Consider the following 27,907-nt stretch of genomic DNA (forward strand, 5'->3'; position numbering starts at 1 on the left):
AGTTTAAAGCCATTACCCCTTGTCCTATCACTACATGCCCTTGTAAAAAGTCCCTCTCCGGCTTTCTTGTAGGCCCCCTTTAGGTATTGGAAGGCCGTTATAAGGTCTCCCCAGAGCCTTCTCTTCTCCAGGCTGAACAACCCCAACTCTCTCAGCCTGTCTTTATATTAGAGGTGCTCCAGCCCCTTGATCATCTTCGTGGCCTCCTCTGGACCCGTCCCAACAGGTCCATGGCCGCCTTATGTTGAGGGCCTCGGAGCTGAATGCAGTACTGCAGGTGGGATCTCACCAGCACAGCATAGAGGGGCAGAATCACCTCCCTCGACCTGCTGGTCACGCTGCTGTTGATGCAGCCCAGGATATGGTTGGCCTTCTGGGCTGCAAACACACACTGCCAGGTCATGTTCAGTTTTTCTTCCACTAATACCCCCAAGTCCTTCTCCTCAGGGCTGCTCTCAATCCCTTCATCCCCCAGCCCATGCTGATACAGGGGATTGCCCCGAGGCATGTGCAGGACCTTGCACTTGGCCTTGTTGAACCTCATGAGGCTCATGAACTTCATGAGGATCCCTGCTTTTATTCCCTGGGAGTGTGTCAGTGCATGGAGACAGCGCTGTGCCTGTGCTGTGAAGGAGGCCAGCTGTGCTCTGAGGCATATGAGCAAGTGGGTAGCCAGCAGTTTGATGGAGACAGTTGTTCCCCTCTGGTCAGCACTTGTGAGACTTTGTCTGCAGTACTGAGTCCAGTCCTGGGCTCCCCTGGACAAAACACAACATCGGCATTTTGGAGCAGGACCACCAAGCTGATCTGGGGCTGGAGCACGTGATGTGTGAGGAGAGACTGAGAGCTGGACGTCTTCAGCCTTAACAGTAGGACACAACCGTGTATCACTGCAGGTAGGGGTAGAGAAGATGGAGCCAGACTCTTCTTGGAAGTGCATAATGAAAGGGCAAGTGAGACCTTTTCTTTTTACTGTGAGGATGGTCAAACATGGTAATGGGCCCAGAGAGGTTGCGGGCCAGTTCCTAGGCACTGTTTAATTTATTAGAGTAGATGTTGCATCTCCTCAAATGCAAGCAGAGAATCTCTCTTTGCTCGTGAGGTCTCTTTGTGCACTGTGCAAAAGCTAAAGCTTTATAGGAAGTATTCAGTGTTCTGCTGAATGACAACTGTCCCAAATGCTTGTTCCAGGGAAAGCATGCACGTCTGAAACAGACCTTGGTGGGTACAGAAACAAGCAAAGATGTCTGTACATGTGACCATGTACCACACACTTTATTTATGTCTGCACAAAAGCAGGCAGGCACGGGCACACACAGATAAGTCTTTGGGTTTGCTGTGTTGAAGAAAAGCCTGCTCAATAAGGTGGTCTAACTCACATTCATCCTGCTTCAGGTTGGGGCAAAACAGCTCCTGCAGGCTTACTGCTCTGCAGGTCTCTTCAGAGGAGAGAGGAGTCTGAGCCCATGTTTTGATATACTAGGTGCCAGGTGCTGATGCATCGTTAGATTGTTCCTGCCTCTACTTCAAAAAACACTCATCTATGTTTTTGTGTTCTCACAGCCTGAAAGTTAAATTATACTGCTCACCAGTAACTAAGGAATTGCTGTTGACTAGCTGGAAATACAAGTTTTGGGAGAATCATATTGTGAGTTTTTGTTTATTTTTAAATTAATGCTTTCCAAGCAGTGATTCTAGGGAAGAAGCAGCTTCCCCTCCTCAGAAATGTCTAAATATTGGTATTGGTGTTGATACAGTGTTTCAAGGCTTAAGTACCTACATCAGTATGCCTTTCCTTGCTGCTTGCTATGTGGGATTGGTTTATTGTTGTTTACTTTTTAATCTTATTTTTCCCTCCACAAAATTTATCCTTTTCTCTCAACCTCAGCTTTAAATGTCCTCCATCTGTACATTGATCATTTGTATCACTTTGCCATGGTTTAAGCCCAGCTGGTAACAAAGCACCACGCAGCCGCTCGCTCACTCCTTTTTCCTGGCCCCCGCCCCCGTGGGATGAGGAGGAGAAAATACAAAGAAACGCTTGTGGGTTGAGACAAGGACAGGGAGGGATCACTCACCAACTGTGGTCATGGCCAAAAGACAGACTCAACTTGGGGAAAAAAACAAAGTAAATTTAATTTACTACCAAGCAAATCAAAACAAGGATAATGGGAAGTAAAATCTTAAAACACCTTCCCCCACCCCTCCCTCCTTTCCAGCTCAACTTCACTCCCAAATTCTCTCCCTCCTCCCTCCCCAGCAGTGCAGGGGGACAGGGAATGGGGGTTGGGGTCAGTTCATCACACCTTGTCTCTGCTGCTCCTTCCTCCTCAGGGGGAGTACTCCTCTCTCGTCCCCTGCTCCAGTGTGGGGTCCCTCCCACAGGAGACAGTCCTCCACAAAATTCTCCAGTGTGGGTCCCTTCCCCGGGCTACAGTCCTTCAGTCACAGCCTGCTCCAGCACGGGCTTTCCCATGGAGTCGCAGCTATCCTGGGAGGCATCCACCCCCCTGCTCCGGCAAACCCAAAAACTCTTTGATTTCCTTACCTTGCTCATGCCTCTTTGCTCCTGTCCTTATTTCATTTCTCTCTTGATTCATTTTAAATTTTGTATTGTTTGGGGTATATATAATCTTTTAGTTATATTGTTTTTCTTTGCTTTTTGGAAAATGGATTATCTCTAACATAAAATTTTTTAGTGATGTAAAATCACTGAAGAACTTAATTAGTTTACTTGAGTTCCACTGTTTGGAGCCAAACTTCAAGTGATCAGTGGTCATGTATGGGTGTGACTTGTAGTTATTTCCTTCCCTTTGCAGATGTGGGCTTTGAAATTGAACATGTTTCTTTCCACATCTTACTGTATGCATATACATCATCACCTAGGGCAAGGATTTTGCTGTATCCCCCAAGCAAGGACAGGAGAATTTCCTAGTCAAATGGAAGGTCAAGAAGGGGTTCAGGCAAGCTGAAACTTGTTTTCTTGGGGGAGTTATGGCTCAGAGTTTCCTTAAATAGGTTGTAAGTGTGGGTCTTAAGCTCCACATCCAAAGGAACTCATACGAGTGGGACGTCGGAGGTAAGTCTGGGTAAGAGAAAAAAGAGAAGTAGGGGACTTTTCTGTTCAAGGTCCTAATTTAATTGTGAAGCTGAGCAAGAAGATAACTAACCTTATATGAAGCTTTGAGAAACTGAAAGATGTAATGATTTGGAGCATGAACATGATTCAGGGCTCTGTAAAAAAGACTCTGAACATGCCTTAGGCATGTTTGATGTGTGAAGGAGCACAGTGTGCATAGGTGACAATTTTTCTAACCTTCTTGGACTAGCAAAAATAAAATGGGGTAGGTTTGTGGTGGTTTTTTTGTTTGTGTTGGTTGGGGTTTTTTTATTTTTGTTTTTAAGCTTGTGTCTGTTTGCTTCCAGTATCCCTTGTGTTTAACCTAGAAGAAGGGGTCCCTTCAGGGGAGATATCTCTAAGCTATTAGGAGTTTGTATGAACGGTAAAAGGAAAGTATGCAGTGCTGGTCCTGACATCCCTGTTTGAGAACATCTTAATCTTGGAAGAGATGCCAGAGGAACCTGTGGTACAGTCTAAGATGAAGCACAGCTAACACCAATCAACAGCATTAAAAAAAAATACATAGATGTTTGCAGCTGCTGCTCCCGGGAGTGACTGCTGGTGATGGCATGAGCTGCACAGGCCCTAAATCAGATAGTAGGTGTTGGATGTCTTGTTCACAAGCTTTGCCTTACAACAAATAAGTTTTGTACTTGTAGTGTGACTGAGGAATGAATTAACAGCTGATTTGATATTCACTAGACTGAAAGAAGCAATCACGTTGTCATCTTCCAGCAAAATGTTTTTATGATTTCCAGTCTGACCTTTATTTTTATGTAAAGCATAAGAAGCTCTTTATATTTGCTGCTGGCTTTAATATTTAAACTGTCAAAGATGAGGGGAGAACTCTGCTGTAGATATTATCATTCATGGTTGTGAAGCTAAACTGTGGCTGTCAGTGAAGAATTCTTCAGGCAGTTTAGATCTAAAACTTGACAATTGTTTAACTGCAGTAGGAAATTTTAGAATTACTGAGAAATATTGAGCATGCAGAATTTACATTGGCCTCTTGAGTTTATTCAGCTTCAGACATTGTAGATGATAAAATTAGTATTGATGTTTAAAAAAATAAACTCTTGCTAGTGGCTTGAATTCTTAGTATAAAATACTTTTTGACACATGCATCTGTGTTTTCGAGCAAGCTCTGAGTTTGCCTGGTGGTGTGGTTTCTGGTGGAGAAGCCAAATGTTACCACTTTTGTGTGAGTGTGTGAACTGAATGGATCTTGTGGAGTTGCCCAGAAATTGGCGATGTGGTGTCTTGTGAATTCATCTGGTGCACTGAAACCAAAGCTGCTGAGGAGACTGCTCAGCTGAGAAGCTGGAGGTTATACCTAAGGAGGGTAATGACAGGAGACCTTCCTTTCACTTTGGCTTTTTTGAGCAGGAGACTTATGTACAAATATTGTCTGAAACAAAGGAATAAAAACCAGGAGGATGAGAGAGGAGCCTAAATAGCAGCACTGACCTTGCAGATGGCCACAGAGCATGTATGTTGTAGGACTCTTTTAGTAGAAGATATGATAAAACAGGATTAATTGTGATCTATAGATTAATAACCTCTACACAAACACAGAAGTATGTGCTGCACGTGATTTGTGAGCTCTGCTTCTGGTAATAGGGAACAGTGAGAAGAAGTGCTGCAGCACAGAGATCTGTCCTAGCAAGGTCTGCTGGTGTGCTTTGGCACTGGGATGTCTTGGGCTTTGCAGTCATCCAAAAATAAGGCATATGATCCAGCCAGAGAAACTAGAGCTGTTGCTGTTAGAAGTCCAACATGTTCTAACTTTTTTAGGCATGCACACCTTGATTGAGGTATCTCCATTTCATTTTTAGACGATTTTTAGGAAACTTTTTTTCCCACTGGAAATGGAAACTTTACTTACTATGGGAAAATGAGCTTAATTTTACAGGCTTAGTGTCCTGGTTTCAGCTGGGATAGAGTTAAATTTCTTTCTAGTAGCTGGTATAGTGCTATGTCTTGGATTCAGCATGAGAAGAATGTTGATAACACACTGATGATTTCAGTTGTTGCTAAGCAGTGTTTATACTAAGTCAAGGACTTTTCAGCTTCTCGTGCCCAGCCAGTGAGAAGGCTGGAGGGGCACAAGAAGTTGGGAGGGGACACAGCCAGGGCAGCTGACCCAAACTGGCCAAAGGGGTATTCCATACCGTGTGACGTCATGCCTGGTATATAGACTGGGGGAAGCTGGCCTGGGGGGAATCGCTGCTCGGGAACTGACTGGGCATCGGTCAGCAACTGGTGAGCAATTGCATTGTGCATCACTTGTTTTATATATTCAAATCCTTTTATTATTATTGTAATTTTATTATTATTATCATTATTAGTTTCTTCCTTTCTGTTCTATTAAACTGTTCTTATCCCAACCCACGAGTTTTACCTTTTTCCTTCTGATTTTCTCCCCCATCCCACTCGGTGGGGGGGGATTGAGTGAGCAGCTCTGTGGTGCTTTAGTTGCTGGCTGGGGTTAAACCATAACACTTAGCAATAGCCGCAGTGGGTGCTGAAGATGTCTACATAGTGAATACTTAGCCATAAGCATGAAACAGAATGTTCCGTAAATCCCGTAATGCATTTATTCATTTTGTTACAGGTTGCATTGGAAGTTGAAACCCCAACTCAGATTTCTTTAGTAGATGAAACATCTGGTGAGGTAAGTTACAGGAAAAAAAAAAAAGATTCATGTATTTGTTATAGACAGTAATACTGTTTGAATGAGCATGGGAAACAGATCTTACCTGTAACATCCCAAGTGGATGAGCTATTTTTCAAATATGTGTTCCCCTTCTCTCCAAGACGTGCAGCCACATGAATTCTTCTTGCCTGCTTTGTTCTTACTATCATAGCATTTTTTTGGTAATGTCTTTCCAGGATATTAGTGATCTCTGTCTTACCTATTGCTCTTGTGATTTTTTTCACTTTGTATTTCCTGGCTTATTTTAACAAACTTTAAGTGCAGGACTTAAAGGTCTGGTAGAGCATCTCCAGACAAAGCGTCCCCCAAGATATTTCCATGATTTTGGTGGATGCTTGGTGGATGAAAAGCTGGATGTGGGCTGGCAATGTGCGCTCACAGCCCAGAAAGCCAACCATATCCTGGGCTGCATCACAAGCATGACCAGCAGGTCGAGGGAGGTGATTCTGCCCCTCTGCGCCGTGCTGGTGAGATCCCAGCTGGAGTACTGTGTCCAGCTCTGGGGGTCCCAGTACAGGAAAGACATGGACCTGCTGGAGCAGGTCCAGAGGAGGGCCGCAAAAACGATCAGAGGGCTGGAGAACCTCCCCTATGAGGACAGGCTGAGACAGTTGGGGTTGTTCAGCTTGGAGAAGAGAAGGCTCCTGGGAGACCTTATTGCAGCCTTTCAGTACTTAAAGGGGGCTTATAAGAAAGATGGGGACAGACTTTTTACCAGGGCCTGTTGCGATAGGACAAGGGGTAATGGTTTTAAACTAAAAGAGGGTAGATTTAGACTAAATATAAGGAAGAAAATTTTTACAATGAAGGTGGTGAAATACTGGAACAAGTTGCCCAGAGAGGCTGTGGATGCCCCATCCCTGGAAACATTCAAGGTCGGGTTGGATAGGGCTCTGAGCAACCTGGTCTAGTTAAAGATGTCCCTGCTTATTGCAGGGGTGTTGGACTAGATGACCTTTAAAGGTCCCTTCCAACCCAAACTATTCTATGATTCTATGCTTGTTCACCAGGAACCAAGGAAGTAGGATTGTCTTCTGGCTGGGCTTGTCTTCTTGCTTTTATGAGCACCGTACAATATTCATTCATCACTTCTGGCATGACAAGATGGTCGTTGTGTTTCAGAGCTTGTTGGAATGTGAAGACACTCTTCATTCAAAAGCAATGCTAAATGCTGCAAGAGGCTTTGGGGAGTAATGCATTACTTTCACTGTGTCAGTGAAAGTACTGGGAGTACTTACTATAGCGTGAAAATAATGCTAACCCATCTCTTCCAGAAGGAAGATATAGAAGTGACACTTCTACCAGCTGGTCACTGTCCAGGATCGGTCATGTACGTCCTTTCAATACTCTAAATATCTCTGCCGAGAAATTTGTCCTATAGAGTTCTTACTAAGTACTGGGTTTTTTTCTAACTAGAAAAAGCTAGTGAATTTAAAATTCTTACTTGGAGGTAATACTGTTGTGGCAGGGCCTACCAGCTTTGGTCAAGGTTGGGAAACCACTGTACTGGCATCTGTCCAGACAGAAGCTGTTACCGTGGTGGGGCAGATTACTTTTCCCCATGCGTATGAACAACAACTTTCTTGATTTCAACTGTACTTTAAAATGATGTACAAAACTGATTAAAAAGAAATTCTCCATTTTTTAAGTATGACGTGAAAAAGAAGGTGCCCAGCTTCCTGGTACAGATGCCTAATAGATTCCTTTGGCTGCAGCAGTATCTATGAGGCTTTTGTCTTCAACTCTGACCAGCCTAGGCACAGGTTCTTTTCCAGACATACTGAGTCTGAATTATTTGGTTTATCTGAAATTACTCTAGGACCAAATTGAGCCCAGTATTTCTGTTACATGATATGTTAGTCACATAAGCTGCCCTAAGCAAGGTAACAAATTGACACCTGGCATTTAATGCTTTATATTGTTGAGTTTGACAAAAGTGTTCCTGTTTGTAGGTTTTTGTTTGAAGGTGAAAATGGCACTGTGCTGTATACAGGGGATTTCAGGCTTGCAAAAGGAGAAGCAGCCAGAATGGAGCTTTTGCATTCAGGGACCAGGTGAGACTTCAGCTATTCATGGGATTTAGAAAGAATAAAAGATCACACAGGCACGGACAATTCAGGAATAATGTACTCTGTTTTTCCTCATTTTTATTCCGGGTTAAATATATTTGCAGTCAGGCAATCGTGCAGTTACAAGCCCCTTTTGACTTGCTCTTTGTAATAAACAGGAAGAACTGCCTCCTTTTGGAGAGACAGGAAGTGGTATATCTTGGTACATGATGCAATGCTCACTGATATCACATTTTTCTCTTTCAGAGTAAAAGACATCCAGAGTGTGTATTTGGACACTACTTTCTGTGATCCCAAATTTTATCACATACCAAGCCGGGTAAGTCTAAATAGGCTCTGAGAGGAAAGGTCCTTAAAGCTGCTAATTTATTAACCACCCCTTTGTTAGGTAAGTCTTGCAAGGCAATTCCATTTTGCATTGCCAAATCACAGCACTTTGGAAGTATCTTCAAAGATGATTCACAACATTTTCTAAACTTTTCAGGAGGAATGTTTAAATGGGATCTTAGAGTTAGTGCGAAGCTGGACTTCACTGACTCGCTATCATGTTGTGTGGCTGAACTGTAAAGCTGCTTATGGATATGAATATTTATTCATAAACCTCAGTGAGGAACTTGGAATCAAGGTAACATTTCTATAATTGTTGCTTTAGAACAGATCCTCAGTAACGATCATGGCCAGTCACTGAGCTGGAAATGGCTGTTCAGAGGACTGCTGTATGTGAAAGTTGTGCCTGCTTTCATTAACTTCACTTAAAAAGCTACAGTTGTGCTCAAAATGAGTTAACTAGTTGATTTCAGTCTGGAACATCTGGGCTCTCCAGGGAGAAGTTAATCCCTAGTTTTCAAGTTCAGTGTTTACCTCTCTCCCTTATATCTTGTGAATGATAAAAGCCTTCTCATTTACATATGACATTAATAGTAAGCAGGTATATTCGGACTTTCTTTGATGAATATTCATCCCTCTTCAGCATAGGAGGTATGTTCTGCTTGTTCTAGATTTCCAAGCTACTTTTGGCTAACACTTCCCCACTTGGACATTATTAGTGGGTAGTAATTGTTTAAATGCCTACCAGCATTTGTTGAGAGCAGCACCACATCTGTATAGTTGCTCCAGCTGCAGTCTGGCAAACACATTGAACTAATTAAGAGTAAACTCTGCCTTTCTCTAGGTGCATGTGAACAAACTTGATATGTTCAGAAACATGCCAGAAATCCTCTACCATGTTACTACAGATCGACACACTCAGATTCATGCCTGTCGACATCCTCGGGTAAGCATCATTTTGCAAAGCCTCTGCTAACTTTGCTGTGAAAGACTGGTAATAGGTGCTAATGTTTTGGTCCTATTGTGCTAATGAAGACTTGGGCCAAATGGTAGCTTAATGTAAAGAAGAGTGAGAACTTTAGTTAACGGGTTGTAGTTTTAAAAAAAAAAAAGTAAAAAAGGGAAAAAATATATTAGCTGGTGCTAGAAATAGTTTAATTGTATTTGAAACTTGAAAATTATGTTTTTAAATGAACTAAGACAAGCAGCAGATTAGATCAGTCAGGTATTATCCATTTAAATATACCAAAAGCAGCTCAGATGATGCCTCCTGGAGCCACACACTGTGTGCTTGTTGTATATGGCCTTCCGTTTCCAGGATGTCTATCAAGCTGAAAGCTCCGACTTGGAGGAGTGCAGGTAGAATTGAAGACAGCACGTTGGGGCATTGGTCTCTGATTGATTTGCTTTGCCAGCTGCACTATAGAAGCAAGATACAACAACAAAGAGTGCTCAAAGGAGTTGGAAGTGAGATGAAAACTTGGTCTGGCTAGATACTATGTTGCTCAGTTTCTGTGGGGGGGAAAAGGTCAGGATTACGCTTAATTTTATATTGCATTTGTCAGGATGATGACTACTTTCGAGGGAACAGACTGCCCTGTGGGATGACTTGCCAAAATGGAAATCCCTTGCACATAATCAGCATCAAACCCTCCACTATGTGGTTTGGAGAAAGGATCAAGAAAACCAATGTAATAGTGAGGTGAGCATTTGGGCCATGCAGAAACCTGTTGTTTCAGGTGCATATCTTGCCTGACAGTTGTACAACTGAATCTCAGAATGGACTTTTTAAGAGTAGGCTATGCTTGCCTGTTGACTAAGGATGAGGAGCAGTTACCTAATTTTTGTGCATCCTCTTTTTTTTTAGGACCGGGGAGAGTACATACAGAGCTTGTTTCTCTTTCCACTCTTCATACAGTGAGGTTTGTATACTTGTAGTACTGAGCATACATCGATTAAAAAAAATATTAAAGCAGTTCTGATTATTTTGGAGTGGATGATGTCACAATAAAAAAATCTTTTCAGTAATAAGACATAAGGGGATAGGAAGTTCTGGATGCTGAAGACAGAAAAGTTTGTTTTAATATAGCTGCAGAAGAGCATGTTAAGTTAGGGTGGGATTACAAGCCTAGTTTTTGGTCCTCCTTGAAGTGTAGGTCAGTGCTACAATTGTTTTGACTGCCTTTCTGTTTTAGATTATTGTGTAACTATGCAATGCTTAAAGGGTGGAATTTCAGGTTTAAATACATTGTTTATCTGCTGTGACTCAGGTTTGGATGGCCTTGCTTTCTTTTCCCTGCCCACACATTTAAACAATTTTCTTACATCCTAGCTGTCACTGTTACTCCTCTTTCTGTGTTAAAGACTAAAAGGAAAATTCGTCATGGCAGCATCCTCTCCAGAATCACACTTTCATTTAGTATGACTCAATCCACCTCTTAAAATGCTTCTCTCTCCTAAGAAACTGAACTGAAACTGGATCAGTGCTAACAATTAACCTGTCACAAAGCCTTGCACATACAAAATGGAGATTATTCAGAGCCCTAGAAAGTCAGTCCTGTTTTCAAGATCCTGGTTAAGTTTTAGTTTTCTCTGCCATGCAGAATCTTAAATGGAGGTACTAGTGCAGTACATACGTGGCAGCTTCGCTGGCAGAATATGGGGAGCAGTGTATTGTAACAGACTAATACCTCCATGTGCAAAAATATAAGGGTCCTACTGGTCTGTGTAGATAGGAGTGTAATCTGCAAACTTTTCAGTGCTCAGCACTGATAAAGCGTCAGCTGGAGGAGAGTGCCCCAAACCATCTTCACACAATTCTTCAAGAAATTTACTGTCTGGAGAGCATCTAGAAGACAACAGAGTAAGGCAAAACAAGTGTGTTTTGTCATAATGGGCTTTTATAGTGGACTGAAAGGAGACTTTAGGAAAAGTCTTTGAGGAAGGGAATACCTGATCTGCACAACTAGGGACTTGAAGTCCAGTAATAAAAATGCAGGTCTGAAAAGATCTACAGCAGTAAAGACAGTGAAGCAGTGGATCGCATTCCCTAGTAACAGGTCTGTCTGGCCTTTTCTTTCAGAGATGGTGATGGTCTGCTTAGTAGTTGATAATTGGTGGGTGAGGTGGTGGGTGTGGCTGAGTTCTCAGCATCCTTTCAGACCCGTTCTTTTGTTACGGAGCTATCCACTTTGATAGAGTTTGGCTCATGGGTCATATTGGTCTTTACATGAGACAACTGGTAGTACTTGTGGGTGTGCTTTGATCAGTGCTGCCATTAAGTGAAATTACTAACTGTTGATGTATCTTGTTGAACTGCTTCTTCTTTTCTTCAATTTAGATTAAGGATTTCCTGAGCTATATCCGTCCTGTGAATGTGTATCCCAATGTACTGCCAGTGGGTGGGGGAGAAGACAAAGTTATGGAAATGTAAGTGACAAGTGGCAGCTGAATGGAGGTGATCTAATCTCTGTTCTTGTAAGGGCAGCTCCCCTCCTGAATCCCAGCTTCTCAAGCAGGCCACTGCCTTTTGCTTCTCTGATAATTTGGATTTTTTTTTTCTATATTCAGTCCTGCAAACTTCAGCTTTCTGAAGAATACTTGTATGTTGTACTAAGTCTGAGAGTTTGTGTTCCACACACTACTTGTATCTATGTATAGAGGCTTTTCTGCTCTTAAACGCTATTTGGGTGGAATCTGAATAGACATTCATTTCACTTTATTCTGTGACCCATTTCTATTTGTCATTGCTACTTCTCAGAAATTGCTTTTAAAGCAGGTTTCTCTGGGGACTTGAACTCCTACCCTCTGTACAACATCACAGCAGCCTGTTCTCTTGTGCTGCTACAGATGTTGTCAGCTTAGAAAGCGCTCTAATGGAACAGAAGAGCAGTGGTGTCACTCGGTCTGAACAAAATGAGTACTCATTTCTTTGCTCCTTTTTCTTTTCCTCCTTAATAAGAAAGGAGGTACTTTACAATTATTGGATAAAACTGCAGTCAGATTTTGAACCTGTCATCTTGTCTTCTCTAAGCCAGGGACTAAAAGATAGTTTCCAAATGGTGTACGTGTTTTAAGGTAAATATATAGAAATGGCAGATTTCTACCTTTAAGCTGCCTAAGGTCACCAATGAATTAAGAACTTTTCCCTAGCTATTGCTGCCTTTGCTTTAACACTTTTGCTGCGGTGCCTGTGAAAGGCATGAAGCAGTGTACTTCAGTTAAAAGATTTACTTTTGCTCCTGAAAGTATCTGCTGAGTTCTAAAGATTAATCGCTTTTCTCTTTCGCCTCAGATTAAAGCCATTATGCAGGTCATACAGGAGAAACATGGAACCCAGGTACAAGCCCTTAGGAACACTGAAGAGAGTCCACAAGAGAGACTTATCTGATACAGGTAAAGGTTCTGTTGGTGCTTCTGTGCCTTAAATGAAAGTCTGAGACAAAGCAGAGGTGCCAAAAGCCATGGTGTTCACAGTTGTCTGTGTAAAAAGTAACAGTCAGAAAGGAGAAATATAAATTAAATTGAACTTACATCTTAGGGGGGTGAGAGCGCGCTAATTGTGTAAAAGGACACTTGTTTGCAATCTTAAAATGTACTTAATGCTCAACAGCCCTTTAAGTTTCTGGAAGAGTTCCAGCCCACAGTCCTATACTGTCCCTTGTAAAGCTTCTTCTGACTTGTGTCACCTTCTGTCTTGTGGAGATGATCTTCATTATCTCACATTGCTGGCCTTTTAGCACCTAGTAACTTTTTTTAATGCATGATGGTAAATGTAAATGGATGCTGTACATAGCCCTGGGAAAGCCACTTGGGAACTTGTGGTGGTTTGACCCTGGCTGGATGCCAGGTGCCCACCAAAACTGCTCTATCACTCCCCTCCTCAGCTGGACAGGGGAGAGAAAATATAATGAAAGGCTCCTGGGTCCAGATAAGGACAGGGAGAGATCATTCACCAATTACCATCATGGGCAAAACAGACTCAACTTGGGGAAAATTAATTTATTACCAGTTGACCAGAGTACGATAATGAGAAATAAACCCAAATCTTAAAAAACCTTCCTCCCACCCCTCCCTTCTTCCCAGGCAAAGCTTCTCTCCCAAATTCTCTCCCTCCTCCTCCCACCAGTGCAGGGGGATGGGGAATGGGGGTTGGGGTCAGTTCATCACACGTTGTCTCTGCTGCTCTTTCCTCCTCAGGGGGAGGACTCCTCACTCGTCCCCTGCTCTGGCCTGGGGTCCCTCCCATGGGAGACAGTCCTTCACGAACTTCTCCAACGTGGGTCCTTCCCACAGGCTGCAGTTCTTCATGAACTGCTCCAGTGTGGGTCCCTTCCCACGGGCTGCAGTCCTTCAGGAGCACAGTGCTCCAGCGTGGGTGCCTTCCACGGGGTCACAAGTCCTGACAGCAAACCTGCTCCAGCGTGGGTTCCTCTCTCCACGGGGCCACAGGTCCTGCCAGGAGCCTGCTCCAGCGTGGGCTTCCCACGGGGTCACAGCCTCCTTCGGGCATCCCCCTGCTCTGGCGTGGGGTCCTCTGTTCCCGGGCTGCAGGTGGAGATCTGTTCCCCCGTGGACCTCCCTGGGCTGCAGGGGGACAGCCTGCTTCACCATGGTCTTCCCCACGGGCTGCAGGGGAATCTCTGCTCCAGAGCCTGGAGCACCTCCTCATCCTTCTTCACTGTCCTGGGGGTCTGCAAGGCTGTTTCTTTCACATGTTCTCACTCTTCTCTCTGGCCGAAGTTGCGACTGTGCAGTTTTTCTGCCCTTCTTAAATCTGTTCTCCCAGAGGCACTACCACCGTCACTGATGGGCTCAGCCTTGGCCAGTGGCAGGTCCGTCTTGGAGCCAGCTGGCATTGGCTCTGTCGGACATGGAGGAACCTTCTGGCATCTTCTCACAGAAGCCACACCTGTAACACCACCACCCCCCCCCCAACCTTGCCATGCAAATCCAATACAGAACTAGAAGACAACTTTGGGCCTGCTGCATTCTCTGGCCATTTTTGAAGTGCCAGCTATGCAAGGGTGACATAGTCCCACCAAAACATGTCAGAGGCCTGAATAAATGTGTCTAGCAGGGCTACATATGATCTGCTGTAGCTTACATGGAGGATGGCAACTAGCAGCTTTCTTTGCAAGGCACTGTGCTAGAGAACGCAAGGCAAACACTGTCAATAATGTCCTGCTAAGTCTCCATCTGGGTTAAAGAACTTTTTCCTCTCTTTATACAAAATTAATTTTTATTAAAACTTTGCTCTCAACAAAATTTTACCAGAGATGTGAACTTTTCTTAGTATTGTTTTCTTTCCTGTTCTTTTCTTGACAGATGAAGATGATCTCTTTGATTCAGAATTAGCCTCCGCAAGGCCTAAGATTTCAAAACAGCAGAGAGAAGAGAGCAGGCCCTCCAGCACAGGACAATCTGAAAATGCTGAAGGAAACATTAATGAGAGCACAGAAAGTTACAAAGTGACCACAACTTACACCTCCCTCCAAGGAGACTTTGTGGACTGTGAGGAATCAAATGATGATGATGATGACAATGATGATGAAGAAGAATCTGAAAAAAATACAGTTCAGGTTCTTTCCCATGAGCCAGATGCCACTTCTACATCAAATTTCAATGGAGTAACTAGCGACCAACAGGAGCCTAATGCCAATGTCCCTCGCTGGGATGCATTTTTTAAGTGTAACAAACTAGATGAAAGCTCTGAAAATGAGGACAACTTCCCATCTTCAGCAGATGCTGGTGGGTCCCAGTCACTCTTCAGTGATTCAGATGGAGTAAGTGACTCAACACACATCTCCTCCCAAAATTCTTCTCAGTCAACACACATATCGGAGCAGGGGAGCCAGGGCTGGGATAGCCAAATGGACACAGTACTCATTACCTCCCAAGAGAGAAACGCCTTGGACTTTAGCTGCTTCAGCAAAGGTGGGAGCAGAACAGTTGTTTCTGTATTGCAGGAGACTGCCAAAGACAGTCAGCCTGACAAGAGTAGGCAGAAGCCACTGGGTCAAAATAGATCTTGTGCCTATGATGTTGCTGGTGACTTGCAAAGCAAAGACTGCGAGAAAGACACAGAAGCCGGCACTGCTTACGTTCAAGATGTGCTGGCGGAAAGAAGTGACAACTCCAGGACTCCTGATCTAGAACTGAGGAGGGACTCCCAGAGCTCCTCTGACTTCGAAATTCCCTTGACTCCTGATGCTGAAGTGCCTCAGCCAGATAAACTGCACTGTTTATATAAGAAGCTAGCAGCAGGTGAAAACATACTCGGCGAGAAAAAAGTCTCCCGAAGACAGGTATAACTGATTGCATCACAGTAACAAATGCTGGAATTTGTTTATTAAACACCGAATTATTTTTCTCTTTAGTGCTGATTACTATCTACAGCTATGCTTACAATTCATGCAGTTTTTTCAGAAATATCTTGCTGTCAGAACTAGGAAATTGCAGGCTGTGTAACTTTATTGTTCCTTCCATGCAATGGAAAAGGAAGTATTCCTTGGAGGGACCGTAAAAGCCTTCTACCTCCTGAGGTTCAGTTCTCCAGGACTGTAAATAGACAAAAAATGGACCAGACAAAACAAAGAGTAGAACACTAAATGAAATTTAGTGTTTATCATGAGCATTAAGAGTTTACCTTTGATACATATGTGATCTCAGGTTTTAATAAAATACCACATTTTTAACTGTGGGGAGGAACACGACATCTTTCAGGAATGACCATGCAAACAATGCAATAACTGCACTTTGACTTTAATCCTGAGTTTTCACTGCAGTTATTTTTTAAAAACAACTGCAGAACTGATTAGAGAATTACTGGGAAGTTTTATTTTTTAAAAATCAAATTGTTCTTTTCAAGCAGCCTCTCTTTACACTGAGAAGTGTTGTCATCAGATTTTAACTAACTCCTGAATGAGGTACTACACACCATTGTCTATGTTTTAAATCTAACTCATTATGAACAACTTGTCATCAGTTCCTCCATGTTTTGCTTTGTTCTGAATTGTTTCTCAGAATGACTTAAAAATAAAATCCTGTGGCACATGGTTCCAAAGCCACCAGCAGTAGGCCTGCTCTGGAGGGCAACGCACAGCAACAGAAGCTAACCTGTTATCCTGGGTTGGCTGTTCTGTTACTCAAGGCTCTTACATTACCAAATTTTACTTCCTCTGCAGCATTCTGCTGACTTTGCTGAATTCAGACATGTTTAGATTTCTTTTTTAAATCAGGACAATAGATTCTCCATGCACAAGTGCCATCACAACTAACTCTTTGCCAAAATTCTTAAGCTTCTAAAATGGAAGTACAATTCAGGTTTTTGTTAATCCGCAGCACCTACAAAAATGCCTCAACAGCAGAAGTCATCTAAAAATCCGTGAGGTTTCCCATCCATGTGGTCTTAAGTCCCAAAGAATTAAACAGACTTTTAGTATGACAGCAATCCCCTCTCAGGTATGTCTTCAGTCTTTCTGCAATCTTTGGCGATATGTGAGTGGTTTGCCAGCATTCTGCTGTTGGGAACAGTGGTGGAGGGGGGAAGAAGAAAAATTGCTATCATCTATGTATGGTTTTAAGGATACTCAAGTCCATGTATTTCTCTCCTGGCAGCTTGCCCACTATGTTCCTGGGATTTGTTAATGTAATTTCCAAATGTGGTCTATCAACTTTTGAGAAACTGCTGTTGTAACTGCCTCTGTGATTAAAGTCAAACAGAGCAGAACTTCTTCTGTTGGTTTGTTTCCTTAAGTGTACTATACATGTGCTTAAATATACAGGAACTCACTCTGCTTTAGACAGTTTGACAGTGTAAATTTATACCAATTCTTACCAGCCATAAACTGACTAGGAAACACATGACTTCCTCATGATCACTCTGCTACAGTCCTGATAGTGCTAGAAAATTTGGGTACAGAACAGGAATTAAGAGATTGCAGTCTTAAAGCAAATTCTACTGCTCCAGCTCCAGTTAATTTTGACAAGCTAAGATTTTTTCTTTTGTTAAGAATGACAACAACAACAGAAAAACTAAATTTAATTTATTTTATCAAAAACTATAGGAAGATAGGAATACTGGAGATCACACATTATGAAAAGAAAATATTCCTGAGCTTACAAACTGCATATTCTAATGTACACAGTCCTAAAACATACATTAGAAATAACCAAAAGATTGACTTAACTTTCAGATTAAATAAATAGACAATAGCTTTTCTTACAGGTGATCGTGCAGCTTTAGTTTTGCTACAAAAAAAAAAAAAAAAAATTAAACCCAACAAAAAAGAACAGCTAGAGGGTAGATCACAGGTTACCAGTCTCTTAAGAAGTGCATATACACAACTGAACTGGTGGCCATGATGATGCTAACAGACCACAAGGCAAAACAAAGGCAGAAGCTAGGCTGGTTTAGCCTCCTTAAGAAACTGAAAATAGCTTTTTCTCTTTTTCCCATTTGGCAATTTTCCCCCAAACTCATAAAAACAGCAAAACGAGTTTTAGAAGTGACACAGTGTCCCATTAAGCTAATTCACTGACTGCAATCCAAATGCACTGTGAATATGTAAATTTAAAATACTGTTCAAGGCTCTAAATTGGAAACTGGATACATGGGTTTACTTCAAATAAATACAAAATACTGTTACCTCTCAGAACATAAATTAACGGTCCTTTATTTATCACACAAGAGGTAACACACATATCCTTAAAGAACAGCAGTGTTATTGCAGTGCTGGTGGTAACATAAACTGCCTTGGGAAAAAGGCAGACACTGAACTCAAGTACAACGACTAAGACTTTTATCTTTTAAAATGCATTTACTTGCGATGTTTAAATCAAACTGGGCATGGACATAGATAGACAAAGAGTATGGAACCAGCCCTGTGTCATCTTGCACAGGAGAGGCCAGAGAAACCGATTTGGTAAGGAATCCATTTCTTGCCACAGCCACTCTCGCCATCCTGTACCAACAGGGAAGGCTGCAGACTGCAGTGGATTAAGGAGATGGAGACTGCAGATTCCATCCACGTGGAATGTGTCGCTGAATTGGGCTACATGCAAGAGAAAGCACTAATGACTCCAAATGATGTAAGATCATCTAGAGTTTGCTAACGTTAAAGCTCCACATTTTACTTCAAAACTGTATATATATATAAAAAAAAAGATTAGAGATGTGGCATGATAAAAATTGACTAGATTCAGCATTTATCCAAGAGTGTGGATACAGGTGAGCCAGGTAATGTTAAATACTTCAAAATCTAAGCAAACTTTCTCCTATTCATTAAACAATACAAAGTATCTATTTCAACAGCTATGTCTTTGTATTGTAGATTACAAAACTTAACACAGCACTTTCAGTGGCCCACACTCTTCACCCCAACTGTGAAACTGATTTTGGCTAGTAGCATATAAAATTTCACTTTCTGCCAAAGAGCCAGATCTTCAGTGCAAATGCAACTGTGCTTCTTAATGAACAAACAACCTGTATTATCCTTTGAAACACTCTTCTTGGAGTGCTAGCTATCAACATGAAATTTAAGGCATTTTCTAACAAATTAAGTAAACAGTTATATGCTGGGTACTTGACTTCATTCACCTGAGCCAACAGCTGTGCACCTTATAAAGGTAACTAGCTGACCTATGATACATAGCTAGCATCCATTGATGAAGCATCCATTTATGGAGCAACATTATTCTGCCTGACCCTGTCAACATTTACATGATTTGTAAGCAATATGCAAGTTTTACAAGCTTTTAATCCACGAGAATAAAGCACTTAGATCATCCCTGGAGCACGGACCTCAGCTGTAACTCCACTCATAACCTACCTCAACTGCTCTTCAGTGTTTCTGAAGCCAAGCAAAACTTAGCATACATTATGAATAGATCGAGACAACTTTAAGATCATCAGGAAAAAAAAAAAAAAGACGACTCAAGCAGCTGAAGAACAATACATTTCTCAGCCTTTACATTCAAGAACATCTTACAAATGTCTACAGCAAATGGGTAAACTCACCCCTAGTCTAACTTCACTGAAGTTAACATTTTTGCAACAAGAAAAAACAGGCCTAGTATCTTAAAAGTCTGTCACTAGATAAAAAAAGTCACAGTATGTAACAACTTAATCAAAAACAGTTGTGAATACAAATCAATTCCCAAGGTATTTTTGCACCTAACAGATAACTGAGCGTATCTCCATAATGCATCAGCTTTGTTAGACAATGGGCTGCTCTCCCTATTCTTTTGTTATCTATTTCCAAACTGTAGCCAGTAATTTGTTTCAGCAATGACTGCCAAATTTCTGCAATGAGAACAAACAGCGTATGTTACTACCAATAATCCGGTATTTACAAATTCTCTGTAGAACTGCAGACCTCCTGTAGCATCCTAACTAAAAATCAGAACATAACAATTGAAAACACTTCTATATGTAAAACTTCTAAATAATGTAACATCAGCTAAAAACGTTCCGAGACCTTGATCTTACATCTGGAATCTGCTAAAACCAATTACTTTACTTGCGTGGAGTTCAATGGACATTTTACAACTTGCGTTCCTGTGAACCTTCATTTAGACACCGTCTGATGGTTGTCCTTAATCCTTCACCCTGGTGCCATAAATGTTATTGCTAATCTCACAAAGCTTTATACAACAAAAAGCAAAAGAACTGTCAGCTATGACTTAGGATTCAAATTAAATGCCTCCAGACTTTTCAAGGTACAGAAGATACTCAACATCACTTCATCCCACTGAAATCAGCTCCTAAAAGGCATATGGCTGTAAGCTCACACTCAAATATTCAAATCAAGGTACATTTTAAAGAGTTTTCTTAGCATACATTTCACTGCTTCCTAAATAACAGTTCTAGAAAAATCAATTTTTAGTCCCCGTTATCAGTCCTGTATTTGCCTGAAACACTACATCTCTTTCTTTGGCCAATGCCATTTCAATTACAAATGTAATGCCTTGTTTTCACAGTACTTATTTACATTAGATGCAAGAATACTTGAATATATGTGTGAAAGAAGAGTCTTCTTAAAACACATTTAAAAGAGAACAAAATATTTGTGACTTTGGATACCCAAACTCAGTTGAGATAACCTCTGCAACACACAGCTCCACATTTACAGACAGTTCTGATCCTCTTTCTGGATGGGCTAAGACCATCAGCAGAGTCTGAAGTCAGATCTATTGAACCTGTGACACAGATAAAAACAAATAAGGGAAGTTTTAAAAGACAGACTGAAACTGTGCTAGGTATTCAAATGGCTTCAAAAAGCCTTCTACCACCCCAGTTCTTGAAAGAATTGCATGTGAAGCTATACTCAAGTTCTACTGACACCCACATTGCAACTACTTGCACAACACCTAGCATACATATCAGAACCCAAAGCTCAACAAACTCAAGCCTTGTACCCTCAGGTCTGTATCCATACTGATCAGCTGAGAATCCAGCCTGCCTTGTATGTCAGTGTCACAGACACCACAAGGAATAAAGAGGAGTTTTAAGGATTCAAGAAAGATCAACTTGTCAGAGAGCTTCTACAAGAATGAGGTACAGCTCTGGAGTATAGAGATGCTTCTCTGAAAACAAAATAGCAGGGCAAAAAACACACTGCTGTTGTGAATAAATGGTTTGCATGCAAAGTTTGACACACACAACACCCCTGCCAGCAAACCTCAAGAATTTTTTATTCTGTGGGAAAAAAAGGAAGTCACAGACTGATTTGGGTTGGAAGGGATCTTTAAAGACCATCTCGTCCAACTCCCCGCAATAGGCAGGGATGTCTTTCACTAGATCAGGTTGCTCAAAGCCCTGTCCAACCTGACCTTGAACACTGAATGGAAAATCAATTATCAAAGAATCATCAAACAGCCCAAGTGGGAAGGGACCTCAAAGGATCATCTAGTACAACCTTTTGCGGCAAAGGGAGCCTAGATGAGATTATCTAGCACCCTGTCCAATTGCACCTTGAAAACCTCCAGTGATAGGAACTCCATCACGTTCCTGGAGAGGTTGTTCCAGTGACTGATGGTTCTCATGGTAAAAAACTTTGGACCATCCTTCTTCCATCCTAAACATCTGTACCACAGGACCTACACCCACAACTGAGGCCTACGACACCAGAATCCAAAGACAAACCTGTGGTGCCTTAGACCACTCAGCTGTTACAACTGTCTTTTATGACTAGCAGATTACTTAAAAAGTAGTTTACCTGAAATGCCATATAAATGCCTTTGAATAAAGGTAAGATTTGTAAATTCTTTTGAGCATTCTTGTGACAAGTCTTCAAAGTAATTTGCCTTGCCAGATGTTCCAACCACAACCCCTTGCTGTGAGCTAGGAGCACTGAAGGAGGTGATGCACTAGAGGCGCACGCAAAAGCTTCTGGGTGCGCTCTGACTGCACAATGAGCTTTCAATGAGCGACATCTGTTCTAGAATCCAGAGCTGTGTCTGGGAGATGCAGTGCCTGAAACGCTAACATCAGTCAGGCTGCAACAGAATCCACCCGTGCCCCAAACCTCCTGCAAGAGCAGTGTTAAAATCTGCAGACCTTTCATCTGATAGTCAAAGGTTAGCTCTTCTCCAGCCTTGATGGTTCGTGTAGAAAACAGTGCTATTCGAGGAAGACGCAAGTCGAGGTTATCAATAAACACATTGAAGACTTGAAGATTTGGATCACACTGTAAGGCAAAAATTAACATAGTTTCTGTTAGAAAAGTGCAAAGTAAGTTTCACTGAAGTGTTTAAGTAAACCTAGGTCACAGGAAAGGAAGAACTGATTCTTCTCTCAATGAAAGAAGTCTGAAATTGATTTCAGAAGATAACTCAACAAATTACATTCTTGAAATAAGAGTTAAAGGAGAACATTCATAGCTTGGAGTTGAATCCTTTCAAGAAGGCAACCTTTGCACAGTACATAGATTACACTAATATGCAACAGCCTATTAAAAAAAAAAAAGGTACCTTCAAAAGGTAAACTACAAAAAAAGATGACAAACAAAGCAATTAAAGCTACATTCTGAGATTAGTATTTACCTACAAAACCCACAAAAAGAATTAAAGTTGAAAGAAAACAAAAAACAACCTAGCATTTCAAGCCACATACACTCACTACTTTGTATTTGAGTTTAAGCATTGCCTCCAGGCCAGAAATACTATTTTCATACTATGAATAAATTTCTATTTTCAATCGCTAACCTGCCCGGCTTCTGAATTACCTGCTGTAGGCTGGGTGGCAGGAGTAGCGTCAAGGACACTAAGCAGGAACTAGAAACCACTTTATCATTTTTTTCTGAATTAAGTGTCAGAAGTCAGTAGTCACTGAGGCAGTTTGTTAAACTCTGCATGCTTTTTTGCTCTTTAACAGTAAAATATATCCCATGTTAAAGAAGCAGAAGTGAAGTTAGACATTTAACTTTAAAAAGAAAAGTGAGAATACTTCACTCCCATTTCTGAAAGTGAAGGGCAATTGGCTGTATCTAAAACTCTTCTTCATCCTTCTCCCTGGCAAGCCCACATGAAATACAAATGCCATCAGCTCAGAAGTCTGAAGACATGAATTTACTGTATTTGTAGAACAGACTACACACCTCACAAACATTACATCCATAAGAAATTATAATTTTTAGTTCATGAATCCTTACAAATGCACTTCAGCCTTCTTGCTTTAGGTACTCAGTTGAACAGGAAATAAAACACTACAAAAATTTTCTGCTTAAAATTTACTTTTGGGTTCTCTGGCAAGTATAGATTTAGGAGGGAAAAAGGTATCTACAGGGGAGAAATGTCAAAGAAAGCACAGGAATTTTCATTTTTTTCTTCTACCAATCTTTGAGGGTTGAAATTCGGCATAACCCTTCATCCTGCCCTGCTACAAAATAACACATCAATTCCTATAGTCTTTGACTCTTCACTAATTTTATTAAGTACTTCTCATGTGTTCTGTCTTTTAGTTACTTGGAAAAAACCACACCCAAACGAACCCTATTTTGGTTGGCTAGAACCAGCAGACTCACTGACAACCCCAGTCCTACCAGATGCCCACTTCAGGCAGCATCTCATTCCCAGGTTTTTGTAGGTAGTCCTACTCTGAGTAAGGCTAAGTACTCCATTCTATTTATTATGTCATTTAACTGACTGGACTGTGCTGGCATGAAACAAACTACTCCAGAAAAACTGTGATTATGGTAAGAAAATGTTTACAGCAGGAGAAGATATTTCCGGCACAATTAGGATAATTCTCCAAATTCTTAGCATACAAAACAAGGTCTTACGCTGTGATTCACAAAGTGGGATACATTTCCATATCGAGCTGCATCTACTGTAAATTCATCTGAATCATAGTCCAAATCAAACAAGTATGTATTTCCCTGGTTGTCATAGAGCTGGCCTCGTCTCTCTGCTTCCTCACTTGTAATCACCTAAAAAAAGAGAAAAAAGAAACCTGCATCATATTATTAACTGGTACTAAATTAAAACAAAAATCAGAATCAAGTTAGGGAAAAAAGCTTTACTTCATAAAAAATACCACATTCGCTTTTTGATGTTGCAATAGCATTCCATCTCTAATGAATAAAGAATACATACATACAGCTAAACTAATTAGTGAGTGACTGAGGCTTCTCTGGATGTAATTTGTCTACAGCTGATGCACAGCACTACCTTGTTTCAGGGAAAAAAAAAATCAGCACCTTCTATTAAGAATTTTGCTGATGACAGATACAATCAACAGTTTCTACTTGAAGTTTCTATACACAGATTTTTTTCATTAGACCCAGAAAGCCTTGTTTACTTCCCGTAAAATAAAGTTTCAACTTTCTCCTTTTGCACAAAGATCAACAGGTATCAGTCTTTACAACCCAGTCACATTTAGAGTCCAGTATTCATCTCCTCCCTCCCTAGAAGCATCTCTTCCTGCCTGCTATTTTTGACTGCAATGAAAGATCCTATTCATGACAACTTCGACAGACAAATCACTTCACAAAGCTGAATCTATGCAATTAGGCTAGCAAAAGGTAGAAATCCAGAAACTCCACCACAGGAAGAGAAGAACTACAGTCAACTTTGACAGAAGCAACAGCTTAAGCAACTTCATCTGCAGCCTGTTATGTTAAATGTATTCTCTTGTGCAGACCCAGCAAAGAAATCCTGGCAGCAAGACAGGTATGAAATGTGGTGGTACTGGACAAAAACCCCTCTAAAAATCTCTCTGATGGATCAGATTTGGGAACTTGTTCAGTAGTAAGGGAATAAGCAGATTCAGGTGAAAGGGTAAATACACACTCTTTCCTTTAAGCAACAAAATTACGTAACGGTCTTTCTGCATTAACCCCTCAACAGAGATATTCTGAATGACTGACCTCTTGTGGGTTCACAAGAAAGGTATAAACATAGGAAGTCAGAATATTTGGGGCAGGAAGCATGGAGGAAATACAATTAAGACCACAAGCATTTGTACCAAGGGACAGAAGAAATTATTCTGAGTCAACTTAGTAGCAAGGCAGATTTGCAGCAGAAATACAACAGACTGGCTCAGAGAGGCTGCCAGGAGCTACTGACATAACAAGCCCTGAAACAGAGCGGGGGTTGAACCAGATGAACACAGGGCAACGCAAAATCTCAAGAGTAACTCAAGGTCTGCATTTTATAACATGTAAGTTCTGTTTGAAATAGCATGAAATTGAGTAAACAGATAATGTCCATACTACAAATCTTATTCTTGCTGTTAATCAAAAGTAATAAGTATGTTCAGAAATACTACCTTAAAAGTTCAGACAAAACAGAAAAGGGACTGACAGACTGGGTGAGGAGTTTGGCAACAAGCGTGCCTGGAGAACAACAAAAACTACAATAATAACGATGACCAGGGAAGAATGAAGAATATGACTGCCATGAAAGAAAAGAAGGACCTGCCTTTAGAAATACTGTTAGGGCATGTATCTAAAATAATTCTTAAGTGACACATGGGACAAGTATTCTCTTTATACTCAACCTTTTACAATTGTTCTGGAATGGAGGAACGTTCTGGACAATATAATTTCGCTGTCACCTTGAATGTCTACTTACTGTATTTCTCTACTCAAAAGTAGACTTATCCATTATATAGTAGAAGTCAGGAACTGTTAAAACTGAGAGAAAGCTCATCAAGATTTCCTCCAACATTTCCTTTACTGTAAATAATTCACCTATATGAGATAAATACATACCTCTCCGACATATTCCATCACAAAACTGTTGGTTTTAATTGTCTGGAGGGTTTTCACTCCCCAACCACGGCCATTGTTAGTTCTGAAGATGCAAAGAGAATACGGTGTACCTTTCTGTACTATCCTATTAGGGCAGTCAGGCCCACACCTACAAAATGAATTGCATTCATAGATGGGCAAGCCGGGCTGGATTTTCAACTTCTTTTGTTTATTGTAAGCCAAAATAAATCCAGCCTCCTTTGGACAGCACTTCTCAGCAGGGCAGTCAGTGCATTCACAGCCAGTCGTTATTCCGTTTATTACATTTATTCCCGGAGCAGGTTTATACTCATTAATGTAGTAGAAGTCTAAAGGAGGGCCTTCGAGATCCACAGTGTTTTCTACCAGAATCATTGCTTTATGATTCTTTTTCCTGTTGAGTTCTTCTTTCCATCTCTGCAGAGCTATTCTTTGCTTAGCCTTCTTTACAATGTAATCTGCAACTGCAGGTTTCAAAGCTTTAACATGGTTTCTCACTTTCAGTGCTTTGCCTTCTCTCACCCGAGACAAGTATTCATTCTTGTCACTAAGAAAGTTTTGAAGAAGCAATGGGCATTTCAGATTTTTCTGAGGTTCCCAAGTATTTGAAGATTCTGGCCATCCTTTCCATTTCACAAGATAGTATTCTGTGCCCTTGAAATACAGAAACAGATACAGATTTAGCCATATTTCATTTTTCTGAAATCCAGCATCCCAGAGTACACATACAAACACAAGAGCTCTGGAGTTAAGAAACGGCATACAGTGCAGAAGGTCTTGATGTCCCCATAACAATTAGAACTGGGGAGAAAGAGAAAAAAACAAGTTTTCTGTTTGCAAGTTAACTTCCAGCACAATTTTGGATACTTTACATATCATGTCTAGGGGCAAAGAAATAAACAGCTGGGATGAACTCTGATTGCTAACGGTACACCTGGAGGAGGCTAGTTTGTTACGGCAGTTACGTAAGTTATGCTAACTAGTTGCATGACTCGTATGCACAAGCAGAAGGTAGTCATATCGCATACAGAACAAAAAAATAATGCTAAACTTAGTGAACAAAAATCTCTAAAACCCACTATTTGTCATATCAACCATCCTCCCAAAAGAGCAATCCATTCAAAACACGTAATATTGTATTTATAATCAAGAAGCATACATTTTGTACTTATTTTAAAAAGGCCAAATGACTGTAACAAGGCCAAATCCTGAGACTGAATTTCACTGGCACGATCAAGCCGAGGAATCCAGTTGCAGCACATGGCCCTAACTCTTCATCAAACAGACTACAACAGTCAAGAGAGAAATATAGACTGTTACCTGCAAATAAAGGAGAAGCATCATAACACATACCACGCTAAAACCTAAACGCATCAGCTTTTGCTTAACTTCTAGATACGCAAAGGCGAAACATTTCATATTCTAATATCTCTGTAATTTCAGAAAAAGACCTTCCTTCAAAATACTGAAAGCAGTTGTTATACCGCTTTCTGTTTACAGTTCAAAGTTTAGAAGATATTTCATTCGATGTCAGCAAGAGCTTTGTCCTCACAGCCTGCTGCTTTATATTATGAGCAAAACTACCTTTGGCTCACTTCCAAATTTCAGCTGAAAGAGTGATCAAATTGGTCTGTGTTTCTCTTACCTCTTCTACCTTGTAGTCACACAAATATTCCACCTCATAACTCTTTAGATTCCTGTTGGTGATTCCAATGGATTTACATCTGAGATTTTCCTTCCTACATAATTCTTGGAGGGTCTCAAGTGAAGCTAGACATGGCACATACCAAGCTACAATAAGAAAATTGGTAAAGAATCCTATTTAATGTCTCGGCTAAATTGAAATCATTACGCCTTATCCCAGAGTCCCCACATTATCAATTGTGATAGCAGTCCACGAGCCTCTTGTACCGCTACAGAGTCTCACAGAGTCAAACTCAACCCTTCTCTAACGGGTAAAGCGAAACACGTCGATGATTCCCTCCCTGCGCCTTTATTCTGCAGAGTACGCACGTTTATAGAGAACAACCAATATTCTGGAGGGCAGAGACTTCCACGGGTGAAGGCTGCACTAAGAGCCGAGTAATTTTCCTACCATTACAGCATCCCACAACCGAACTACGGCGACAAGGAAACCTCCCTTCTTTAATAAGACCGCCAAGTATCTGTAGTTAGTCAAGTGGAATCGAGCACTTGCGATGCAACCATGGTGACTGGACGAGGAAAGAAAGATCCACCGCGCTCTTCCAGAAGGATCGCGGGTCCCTTGTCAGCCGGGCGGGTTTAAAGGGACGCGACGCTCCGCGGAGCGGCACGGCGAGAGTGCCGGCTGCCCGGACCGAGCCGGGCAAACGCCGCCGGGGTGGGACGACGAACTTCGGAGCCGGGGCCGCGCGTCGGCGGGGCGGCCAGGGCCCTGCCCCGCGTCCCGCTCCCCTCG

The 27,907-nt window shown here is 41.5% G+C and overlaps 2 protein-coding genes across 2 annotated transcripts in view; one reads left to right on the forward strand and one right to left on the reverse strand.

Moving 5' to 3' along the window:
- DCLRE1C (DNA cross-link repair 1C) overlaps nt 1–15,720 on the forward strand; it is a 16,716-nt gene extending 996 nt beyond the window's left edge. Inside the window, exons 2-13 of the mRNA XM_010581104.1 lie at nt 1,564–1,648; nt 5,736–5,795; nt 7,112–7,167; nt 7,790–7,891; nt 8,153–8,225; nt 8,391–8,531; nt 9,078–9,179; nt 9,799–9,935; nt 10,101–10,155; nt 11,574–11,662; nt 12,528–12,628; nt 14,561–15,720. Coding sequence (XP_010579406.1) covers nt 1,564–1,648; nt 5,736–5,795; nt 7,112–7,167; nt 7,790–7,891; nt 8,153–8,225; nt 8,391–8,531; nt 9,078–9,179; nt 9,799–9,935; nt 10,101–10,155; nt 11,574–11,662; nt 12,528–12,628; nt 14,561–15,546 — 1,987 coding nt within the window. The 3' untranslated portion in view covers nt 15,547–15,720. The remainder of the gene's footprint in view (nt 1–1,563; nt 1,649–5,735; nt 5,796–7,111; nt 7,168–7,789; nt 7,892–8,152; nt 8,226–8,390; nt 8,532–9,077; nt 9,180–9,798; nt 9,936–10,100; nt 10,156–11,573; nt 11,663–12,527; nt 12,629–14,560) is intronic.
- Nucleotides 15,721–17,520: 1,800 nt separating this feature from the next.
- Nucleotides 17,521–27,907, reverse strand: part of SUV39H2 (suppressor of variegation 3-9 homolog 2 (Drosophila)) — a 10,987-nt gene continuing 600 nt past the window's right edge. The window contains exons 2-6 of the mRNA XM_010580955.1: nt 27,113–27,258; nt 25,450–26,121; nt 23,518–23,664; nt 21,795–21,924; nt 17,521–20,434 (exon numbers count right to left, since the gene is read on the reverse strand). Coding sequence (XP_010579257.1) covers nt 20,325–20,434; nt 21,795–21,924; nt 23,518–23,664; nt 25,450–26,121; nt 27,113–27,258 — 1,205 coding nt within the window. The 3' untranslated portion in view covers nt 17,521–20,324. The remainder of the gene's footprint in view (nt 20,435–21,794; nt 21,925–23,517; nt 23,665–25,449; nt 26,122–27,112; nt 27,259–27,907) is intronic.

This window comes from Haliaeetus leucocephalus, unplaced genomic scaffold (genome assembly GCF_000737465.1).
Source record: "Haliaeetus leucocephalus isolate CR32 unplaced genomic scaffold, Haliaeetus_leucocephalus-4.0 Scaffold751, whole genome shotgun sequence".
NCBI lineage: Eukaryota > Metazoa > Chordata > Aves > Accipitriformes > Accipitridae > Haliaeetus > Haliaeetus leucocephalus.